At 41.5% G+C, this 11,390-nt stretch overlaps 1 protein-coding gene and 1 long non-coding RNA gene across 3 annotated transcripts; one reads left to right on the top strand and one right to left on the bottom strand.

The window, feature by feature from the left end:
* Positions 1 to 3,482: 3,482 nt before the first annotated feature.
* LOC134467254 (THAP domain-containing protein 3-like) lies at positions 3,483 to 8,186 on the top strand. The gene is made up of 4 exons (XM_063221157.1): positions 3,483 to 3,845; positions 4,170 to 4,327; positions 4,806 to 4,862; positions 7,718 to 8,186. Exons 1-4 carry the CDS (start codon positions 3,723 to 3,725, stop codon positions 7,743 to 7,745), a joined length of 366 nt encoding a protein of 121 aa, XP_063077227.1. The 5' UTR covers positions 3,483 to 3,722; the 3' UTR covers positions 7,746 to 8,186.
* An 877-nt stretch (positions 8,187 to 9,063) lies between these two features.
* Positions 9,064 to 10,572, bottom strand: LOC134467255 (uncharacterized). 2 transcript variants are annotated; one of them, XR_010038496.1, is made up of 4 exons: positions 10,411 to 10,572; positions 9,929 to 10,086; positions 9,416 to 9,472; positions 9,064 to 9,291 (listed from the first exon to the last, which is right to left on the bottom strand). It is a non-coding gene; the product is annotated as an uncharacterized LOC134467255 (long non-coding RNA). The 2 variants fall into 2 exon arrangements; XR_010038495.1 differs by lacking the exon at positions 10,411 to 10,572 and having other exon boundaries at positions 9,929 to 10,216.
* Between the last annotated feature and the right edge of the window lie 818 nt (positions 10,573 to 11,390).

Below are 11,390 nucleotides of genomic sequence, written 5' to 3' on the forward strand. Positions count from 1 at the left end.
AACATAAGGTTCTCAAGGTGCCATCATATCTATGAACTAGCAAGGGCCTACATTTAGTAGCTTTGGATCAATAGAGGGCAAGTGTAAATCATTTTTTTTCTGTTGTGAAATGCAATGGTTTCCACCAAAGAAACTTTAGAGGTGGAATGATGTCAGTGATGCTAAATGGGAACAGCACTCAATGCTGCGCTATTTTAGCTCAATAGCTTGCTATTTTGGGTGCGGTGGACTGGGTCATCGATTGGCAGTAGTTGGCACACACGTGTTTTGATGTCGCTCGGAAACCTGTGAGCGCTCACATTTGTCTAAAGTGTTCGCACATGGGTGAAAATGGCCATCGGCCATTCCGGATGCTTTAGGATTAAACACACTGCTTTTCCTCATCTTTTCATGGAGTTACAAAGCCTGAAATCCCTTTCTGCCATATACAGTAAATTTATTTTCTGCACTTACTATCCTGCTTCAACCTCCCAGAATTGGAACCCTGGGACTGGCCCACAGTTTATGATGATGATGATGAAGAAGATGATGATGAGCATGATGATGAGCTTTATTTGTCAAATACAAAGTATTCAAGATACAAAATACTCCAAATGACAGACCTGTCAACTGTACATTACATGTATGAGTCAGTGACATTTCAGCAGTAGTATACATCAGTGTTTTTATGGGCATTGGGCGCCGTTGCGCCACCTGATGTCTGAGCCAAAAACAAAAACGTGAATGCCAAGACAAGGCCAACATCTTCCATATTCACAAAATGCCCTGGTGTTTTTTGGTCCCAGACCAGACCTGGTGGCTAATCCTGGTCCAAATAAAAGACAGATATGTTCTACAGACCCCATTTACCTGTATATGGAAACTTACTTACTTAGCCTACTTCTTTTCTGTATATGGACATTTTTGTAAAGGCATCCGTGTGGGCCTTTTGCTTACACATTAAGTGTAGCAAGTGCTAGCTGCTAAAATTTAAATTCCTCTTAAAGTTGTAGGATGTGGGATTGTGACCAGGGTAGGTAGCTGTGCCTTTTCATGAATATTTACTAAGTAATAAACTAGCCTACTGTTTGCTAATATATGACCAAAGTATAGCAAGTTTTATAGCTAAAACTACTTGTCGATTACTGGAATTTTACTGGCAGACTTGGCACGCGCGCACGCACACACACACACACACACACACACACACACACACACACACACACACACACACACACACACACAAATACAGAAAATAGGAAATAGATAACCTTTAATAATTATTGGAAGAGGTTGTAGCGGTGTGTGTAAATGCCTACGTTTACATGACGTTTTTAATTCCGAATAAATAATTCCAAATTAAACAGTTCCGTCGAGTTTAATTTGATCTTTCATTTAAGTCCGAATTGTGAAGTAAGTGTTTACATGACGTTTTCTGAGCAGAATTAAGCTTTATTTAGAATTAAAGCGAGTTAATTCTGAATTAAATGTCTCATGTAAACGCAGCCATTGAAGAGGACAAAAAGACAGAAAGAAATAAGCAACAGACATAAAATATAAACAAAGAACAAACTGCTTGGTGAAAAGTGTGGAAGGGGTGGAAGAGTTTGATTTCATTTCCTTTACTAATAAGGTCATGCAGTAGAGAAGGAATAAGTTAAGGCTCCATTAGCAGGGTGATGCAGGTCTTCTAGGCCGGGCTGGACTGGTAATCTGGCATACAGGGCTGTTTCCCGGTGGGTCTTCTGTCCTCAGGGCTGGGCTGGTAATCTGGCACACAGGGATTTTTTTCACGGGGCCGAGACTCATCAGGCCTTGGTACTGTTGTTTTTGTTTGTTTGTTTGTTTTCTCCTTAGAGACCGACCCTCAATTTAGATTATCTGCATTTATTATAGACAGTGGACTGTCTATTGTTTTGTGAGGGGTAGGCCAATGCCTAAGATGCATGGGCTGTTTTTTTTTTTATCCCTCTTCCAGGATGCCATCATTAGCAGTGTAGCTTTCCACTGTATACAACAGTTTTTCCGACCCTATTTTCACCAGAGTCCAGCATCCACTGAGATGATACTCATCTTTTGAAGAAATAAAATCTTTCCTGCCCATTCATGCCGGGTCAGTGTTTACGTTATGCTGTCTGCAGATCTGAGGGGAAGTTAAATTGGAAGGTTTTTCCATGCAGGATGTCATCATTGAGAGAAAACTTGTCTTTTTTGTCTTTATTAAGGCTTTAAGGATTCATACATGGGATATTATCCAAACATTTCTCCTCTCAGTGTTTCCACAGTCAACTACCTTACCAAAACTAAAACAAATACAAAAGTATTTTTTGGTATGTTTTTGCAGAACAATTATGTACCATCCGTGCTTCTGTGTCTGTGTGTGTGTGTGTGTGTGTGTGTGTGTGTGTGTGTGTGTGTGTGTGTGTGTGTGTGTGTGTGTGTGTGTGTGTGTGCGCGCACACGCATGCATGTGTGCATACGAGCATGCATGTGTGCATGTGCGTAATCACCAAACGTTTGGAAGCAATTGCAATTAATACTGTAATGATTTGCAGATAAACACAACACTCTTCTCTCAACGTAGATAAGATTGATGCTAATTAAGTACAAAATGACGGGGAATGGGTAGAGATAGAGGGACACCTCCAAAGAGAGAGAGAGAGAGAGAAAGCGAGAGACCCCCACAGTGAAAGCTCAGGTCCAGGCCTCCTGTAGGTTATTGTGGTTATGAATCCAGGTTGGCTCCACAAGCTGTGAGAGTGCTGGTTCTTTGGTCTTAGCTCCACACACTCTGGTGGTTGGAGAGGAGGCTGATGACTAAAGGCTTGGGGGGCACGAGGGGGCATGGTGTGGGGGCTGGGTGGGGGGGGGGGGGGGGGGGGGGGGGTAGGTAGGGTGTGGGGGGTGGGGGTAGGGTGGATGGTGGTGCCTAGGAGGAGGGGTGGGGAGGCGGTGGTGCTGGAGGAGGAGTAGGGGGTGGGGGTTACTGCGGTGAAACTGTGTGAGAATGAGCGAGAGTGAGCGAATGCGATGTGAGCTGATGTGGAAAATTTTCAACTAGCGTGACCGAAAACTTCATGTTAAGGCCCCCACACCTACAGCACTGCCCACGCTAATTCGATCTCCTCCACCGCTAATGATGATATGGCATCAAATACACACACACACGAGGTTAGCTGTTTAGCCTGGAAACCCGCCATTTATAAGTAATTCAGGCACACAGGCAGCTCGCTCTCCCCGCATGCAGTGCCCTCACTTAATACAACACAGAACATCAGGGACGTCACGATTTTCATACACAATGCTCGTAATCTACACAGGCAGGATGAGGACAGATTGCTTTGCACGCGTTACCGCAAGGTACAGTAAGGCGTGCTATTGAAGTGTTTCACTTATGTGCGGCAAAGTAATAAAAAAGACCAGAGAAGCGGACAGGGGGTGGTAAGATGGTCAGTTGTCCCAGGACCAGGGAGAGAGGGGTCCAGGCACGATCTGATATCGCCAAGTAATTAACACTCCTGGACCGATGTGAAAACGTTCGTCCAGGATTAATGTTATAGCCAACCAATCAGGGGTCATTAGAGGTGGGATCATTAGAGGTGGTACGTCATCAACAGGGCGACTAGCATTTCCAAATATTCGCCTTATTCACCCGGAACGTTCTAAAGACGTTGAGGGGTACACTTCAGGGGTGCATTCGGCAACGCACCAGCTGTCATGGCGCCTCAGTGTTGTGTGCCCAAATGTGCGTCCTCAAAGAGAAAAAATCCTACCGTGGACAGACTTTCCACCGTTTCCCCAAAGAGCAGGCACTTCGCCGTGAATGGATAAATCACGTCAAGAGGGATCCTGGTCCATATTTCAAGGTAAGATGCGAAATTGTGTTCAATCATACGCATTAGCTAGCACAAATAAGCTAGCTCGCCAAACTTGTCATGACTCATGTAGCCTAATGAAGCGAATGCCTCGATGAAATAAAAAAATATGAATGTGTAATTACACAACGCTACATTCATATGATATTTCCAGATCGCTATTTCAAGATTATGCTTTTAATTGTATGGTAAGCGATCCGATGGCCACTGATTTTGTGCTACCAGAACCAGTAGCATAGGGCAGGCCTACTTGTGCTAAAATCAAGTTGTTTTGCTAACGAACTAAAATGCATACCCTGGTATTTATGGTTACAGATCAACGCTGAGACCAAGGTTTGCTCTGAGCACTTTGAGAAGCAGTGTTTTGTAAAGACCGCCCGTGGTATCACAAAGCTTATAAAGGATGCTGTGCCAACTTTGTTCGCCTGGACTTCAGAGAGGCCAAAGAGGAGAATCATCATTCGCAGACCGAGGTTACTTTGTTCAGTCAATATTCAACTGACATGTGTCTACCAAGCCTCATAATAATAATAATAATAATAATAATAATAATAATAATAGAGAATAGTTCACCATAAGAATAGCCTACATTTAAGAGGAGATATAACTTATTTGTTTGCATTGATCATGTCCTCCTGAGTCATGAGCCAAAGATTTCAAACTGTGATGTTATTACATTGCATTACATTTCACTTAGCTGACGCTTTAATTTTATTCAAGCGACTTGGTTATTGTTTGTCAGGGTATTGGTTACAGTGCGTCCCTGGAGCAATGTGTCAATGAGCTGTGTTAGGTGCCTTTCTCAAGGATACTTCAGCCATGAAGATGTCAGTAGAGGTCAGGGGGATTCGAACCTGCAAATCCCAGATTTAAAGACCAACTCTCTAACCACTAGGCCACGGTTGCCCTGTGTATGTTGTGACTCTCCTGTCCTTTGTGTTTCTTTTTCAGTACGGATTCCATGGAGGTGGATGAAAACCAGCCTGATGTGAGAAGGGATGCCTTGAGGTAAGTTAATGAATTGTATTTAGTTGTGCCATAGTTTGTAATTCATTACTGCATTCAGTTTTATATCAGTTAGGAATTGACCGTTTGATTCACAACTAGTAGTGTTGTCTTGTTGTCCAGGACTGATACAGCATCACATTCATCCTGGACTGCTGTTACTTATCTTTAGTCCAGGACTGATACAGCATCACATTCATCCTGGACTGCTGTTACTTATCTTTAGCCCAGGACTGATACAGTGCCACATTCATCCTGGACTGCTGTTACTTATCTTTAGTCCAGGACTGATACAGCATCACATTCATCCTGGACTGCTGTTACTTATCTTTAGCCCAGGACTGATACAGTGCCACATTCATCCTGGACTGATACAGCATCACATTCATCCTGGACTGCTGTTACTTATCTTTAGTCCAGGACTGATACAGTGCCACATTCATCCTGGACTGCTGTTACTTATCTTTAGTCCAGGACTGATACAGTGCCACATTCATCCTGGACTGCTGTTACTTATCTTTAGTCCAGGACTGATACAGCATCACATTCATCCTGGACTGCTGTTACTTATCTTTAGTCCAGGACTGATACAGCATCACATTCATCCTGGACTGCTGTTACTTATCTTTAGTCCAGGACTGATACAGCATCACATTCATCCTGGACTGCTGTTACTTATCTTTAGTCCTGGACTGATACAGTGCCACATTCATCTTGCCTTTGGTGGGTAGAGTGGAGAAGTAGCAGACTGATGGCTGCCTTTTAGAGTAGTGTAGCCTGATAGCGCAATTAAAGCTTATTCATCAGCAGCTAATACTACCAGTTTAGCCATCTCAATTATGACAGAAAATCTGATTAGAGCAGCCTAGTGCAGACGTGCTACTTCCACACCTTTATTTGTGCTATCAAAGTTTAAATAGAGGGGCAGAAGCTTAGTTCATCACTTTTGTCCTGGACCATGTTTCATCATCAGTCTCACTTACCACTACTTGTTAATCCAAGGCCGATACAACATTCCTTAATTTCCCTCTAAGATCATTAAAGTTATACTCTACTCTACAGAACATTCATCCTGGACTGCTGTTAAAGGGACACTGTGTGAGATTATTAGTTGTTTATTTCCAGAATTCATGCCATCCATTCACTTATGTTACCTTTTTCATGAATACTAACCACCACCATCAAATTCTAAGTATACATTATGACTGGAAGAATTGCTATTTTCATACATGAAAAAGGGGATCTTCTCCATGGTCCGACATTTTGAAATACCAGAAATAGCCATTTTTAGCTGCAAAAATGACTATACTTGGGCCATTTTAGCCTTCCTCATTACTTAGTAAACTTTCATGAAAAGAACAAATTTGGCAATAGGTAATCCAGTTTCAATGAACAGCATAGTTGCAGTACCTGTTTTGACCACACAGTGGTCAAAAAATGCACAATACTTATCTGTTGTCCAGGACTGATACAGCATCACATTCATCCTGGACTGTTGTTACTTATCTTTAGCCCAGGACTGATACAGTGCCACATTCATCCTGGACTGATACAGCATCACATTCATCCTGGACTGCTGTTACTTATCTTTAGTCCAGGACTGATACAGTGCCACATTCATCCTGGACTGCTGTTACTTATCTTTAGTCCAGGACTGATACAGCATCACATTCATCCTGGACTGCTGTTACTTATCTTTAGTCCAGGACTGATACAGTGCCACATTCATCCTGGACTGCTGTTACTTATCTTTAGCCCAGGACTGATACAGCATCACATTCATCCTGGACTGCTGTTACTTATCTTTAGCCCAGGACTGATACAGCATCACATTCATCCTGGACTGCTGTTACTTATCTTTAGTCCTGGTCTGATACAGTGCCACATTCATCCTGGAGTGTTGTTACCCATCTTCAGTCCTGGACTGATACAGCATCACATTCAGCCTGGACTGCTGTTACTTATCTTTAGTCCAGGACTGATACAGCATCACATTCATCCTGGACTGCTGTTACTTATCTTTAGTCCAGGACTGATACAGCATCACATTCATCCTGGAGTGTTGTTGCTTATCTTTAGTCCTGGACTGATACAGCATCACATTCATCCAGGACTAGTGCTGCATATCTGTTAAGCTGCATAGCTATTTTGATAGCAACTACCAACGTGCCCAAGAGTTAGCTTTACAGGGCATTCCAATCTAGCTAGGATAGTAATCAAGAAGTTTGTTATATCAATTTTAAGTCCGTTTTGACCAAATACGTAGTTGCCTTTGGTGGGTAGAGTGGAGAAGTAGCAGACTGATGGCTGCCTTTTAGAGTAGTGTAGCCTGATAGCGCAATTAAAGCTTATTCATCAGCAGCTAATACTACCAGTTTAGCCATCTCAATTATGACAGAAAATCTGATTAGAGCAGCCTAGTGCAGACGTGCTACTTCCACACCTTATTTGTGTTTGTACTGAAGTCATAGTGACTTTGGTGTTAGTTAGTTACTCTAGTCATTACCAGTGTTGGGCAAGTTACTCAAAAACAGTAATGCATTACTGATCACATGTTACTGTCTTTTCAAAATAATCCCGTACACTACAATGTTAATATATTTAAAATGCATGGCATTACACTACAGTTGCATTACTTAAGTTACTTGCGCCAAGAGGACTGTAAGCCTCAATATGGATCTAACAAACATATCAGTATCAGGGTGGTACATTTCAGTATTCAAATAATTTAAATAATTAATACAATATGGTTCTAGCTGTGATTACATCACCTGACCTCTGCCACACAAAAAAAATGTCATTGACCCATATGCTGTAAACAACATTTTTCTAATGTTTTGTTTTCTGATCTATTACAGGTGGAGCTTTCCCATGACCAAGAGATGAACGCTAAACTCAATAGTTTTTTTTTTTCTCCTCCTTCCTGCCTGCACTGTAGAAAAAAGTCAGTCAGTAAACAAAACAAATGATTGGATTTCACAGATTTGTTTATTACAATTTCAGAGAGAAGTGATGTATGCATAATAAAATACATTATTATATAATATAACATTTAGTATAATAAGATGATCTATGATGCACACTTAAAGCATGAGAGATTTGTAGAAATAAACATCAATTCAATGTATGTTTCCTATTTCACTTGTGACTGAATTTTTCAGAATACGAAGTCTTGCGCTTGTTTGTGTTTCTGTGACTTCATCTGCATTGAAAGTGCCACTTGGGCCTAAAAAGGGTGGAGTCACAAGGGAGACATTTCATTTTGATAGCATTTCCTTAATCAGAAACCCTTTGTCTGCCATGACTAAATCGCCTTCTTCAAGCATTGCCAGGATGCTGGACAATTCTGTAATCTCCTTGTCGAATATGGAGCCTGTGTACAGGTCACTAACGAATGACACCTCACCAGACGGGGCAATACCAATCAGGCCTTTTGAAAGTTCGGTTGCCCTTGTAATGGGAATAGATTTCGGAGTTAAGTACCTTCGAACTAGGCATTTGCACATATATTTCTGTACAGTCTAGAATGACTCTGGTGTCTGGGTAAGTGTTTTGAAAACAAGTAGGCATACATTCATCTACTGTGGCTGTTGAAGGCCAAATGGGGAGAGATCCTAAAATGTATAGATAGTTAGTCCAGGTGACACAGATTCTGCTCACAGTTGACTGTGACACACCAACGCGCACCGCAAGGTCCTGCTCAGCAAAACCCTGTCTGAGGCGAAAGAGAGAGAAATAACTGGTCCATAGTTGCTAGTTTGGGGATATTAAATGCCTGTCTAATGACCTGTACCCCTGTTTGTTTAAGCCTTTGAGCCTGACTCCATCCAACTATGCTTGTGGCTGTGGGCTGTAGAGCCATATATACAGCTTTAAAGGTGGCATAGTCTGGGAATCCTGTGTAAAATGACATCTGACTATCATCACTGGAATCTTGACACACTGAACACTTTATCTTTAAAGGGACACTGTGCAGGAAATGGTCAAAAAAAGGTACTGCAACTATGCTGCACATTGAAACTGGGCTGCCTATTGCCAAATTTGATCTTTACATGAAAGTAATAAACAAATATTTTCAAATATGGTCCAAGTACAGTCATTTTTGCAGCTAAAAATGGCTATTTTTGGAAATTCAAAATGACGGACCATGGAGAAGATCCCCCTTTTAATGTATGAAAAGTGCTATTCCAGTCATAATGAATACTTAGAATTTGATGCTGGTGGTAAGTATTCATGAAAAAGTTAACATTAGTGAATGGGCAGCATGCATTCTGGAAATAAACAAATAAAAATCTCACACAGTGTCCCTTTAAGTTGTGCTATTAACTTGTCTTGCTCTATGATGTGCTTGCGTGCCGCCTCAAGTTGTCCCTCTGGTGTCAGCGGTGGAACAGCATAATCATGGTATGGCTGTGGAGGAGGTACATCTGTGCTGGAGGGACAACAAGACAACACTACTAGTTGTGAATCAAACGGTCAATTCCTAACTGATATAAAACTGAATGCAGTAATGAATTACAAACTATGGCACAACTAAATACAATTCATTAACTTACCTCAAGGCATCCCTTCTCACATCAGGCTGGTTTTCATCCACCTCCATGGAATCCGTACTGAAAAAGAAACACAAAGGACAGGAGAGTCACAACATACACAGGGCAACCGTGGCCTAGTGGTTAGAGAGTTGGTCTTTAAATCTGGGATTTGCAGGTTCGAATCCCCCTGACCTCTACTGACATCTTCATGGCTGAAGTATCCTTGAGAAAGGCACCTAACACAGCTCATTGACACATTGCTCCAGGGACTGTAACCAATACCCTGACAAACAATAACCAAGTCGCTTGAATAAAATTAAAGCGTCAGCTAAGTGAAATGTAATGCAATGTAATAACATCACAGTTTGAAATCTTTGGCTCATGACTCAGGAGGACATGATCAATGCAAACAAATAAGTTATATCTCCTCTTAAATGTAGGCTATTCCTATGGTGAACTATTCTCTATTATTATTATTAGTATTATGAGGGTTGGTAGACACATGTCAGTTGAATATTGACTGAACAAAGTAACCTCGGTCTGCGAATGATGATTCTCCTCTTTGGCCTCTCTGAAGTCCAGGCGAACAAAGTTGCCACAGCATCCTTTATAAGCTCTGTGATACCACGGGCGGTCTTTACAAAACACTGCTTCTCAAAGTGCTCAGAGCAAACCTTGGTCTCAGCGTTGATCTGTAACCATAAATACCAGGGTATGCATTTTAGTTCGTTAGCAAAACAACTTGATTTTAGCACAAGTAGGCCTGCCCTATGCTACTGGTTCTGGTAGCACAAAATCAGTGGCCATCGGATCGCTTACCATACAATTAAAAGCATAATCTTGAAATAGCGATCTGGAAATATCATATGAATGTAGCGTTGTGTAATTACACATTCATATTTTTTTATTTCATCGAGGCATTCGCTTCATTAGGCTACATGAGTCATGACAAGTTTGGCGAGCTAGCTTATTTGTGCTAGCTAATGCGTATGATTGAACACAATTTCGCATCTTACCTTGAATTATGGACCAGGATCCCTTTTGACGTGATTTATCCATTCACGGCGAAGTGCCTGCTCTTTGGGGAAACGGTGGAAAGTCTGTCCACGGTAGGATTTTTTCTCTTTGAGGACGCACATTTGGGCACACAACACTGAGGCGCCATGCACCCCTGAAGTGTACCCCTCAACGTCTTTAGAACGTTCCGGGTGAATAAGGCGAATATTTGGAAATGCTAGTCGCCCTGTTGATGACGTACCACCTCTAATGATCCCACCTCTAATGACCCCTGATTGGTTGGCTATAACATTAATCCTGGACGAACGTTTTCACATCGGTCCAGGAGTGTTAATTACTTGGCGATATCAGATCGTGCCATTATTATGAATAAATGGGGTGGTTTATTCTTCTTTTATGTAATTACGTAATGAAATACATTTAATACATTTAGGTCATTATTTAATTCGGAATTTAAAACATGATGTAACGTGGTCATGGTGCATATTCCTGCCAGTGAGAGCTTCACTATTGCTTGAACAAACTTTACTACCATACAGAAGAACAACATGACAAAGTCTTCGCCTGTAGGTCATTGCCATCGGTAACAATAACCTTTACAGTAAATGATGCTTACACTTTTACACAAGATCATTTTGAAAGAGGGATATTACAGATAAGACAGCTAAATTGCAGCAAATGTATACTCTCAAACAACAGGGTAATACAACTGGCAGTGCTTGCTGCCTGAGAGATTGAAGAGCAAACTTTCTGTGAGACTTTAATGCCCTTTGATGTGTTTCCAGAAACAATGCTCTACTATGAGACATATTTCAAGTAGACCTGAAGTGGGATGTTGCCAAGTTTTAGACTTCAATATGCTGCAGCATCACTTTCAACCTAACATTCTGCAACATTCAAGGCTTTGCAAAGATCAATTCACTGCACATTAACCAACAGTAAGGCTAAGGAGTCTCTTTGATTTCAAGACAATATCAAA

Source organism: Engraulis encrasicolus, chromosome 17, assembly GCF_034702125.1.
Source record: "Engraulis encrasicolus isolate BLACKSEA-1 chromosome 17, IST_EnEncr_1.0, whole genome shotgun sequence".
NCBI lineage: Eukaryota > Metazoa > Chordata > Actinopteri > Clupeiformes > Engraulidae > Engraulis > Engraulis encrasicolus.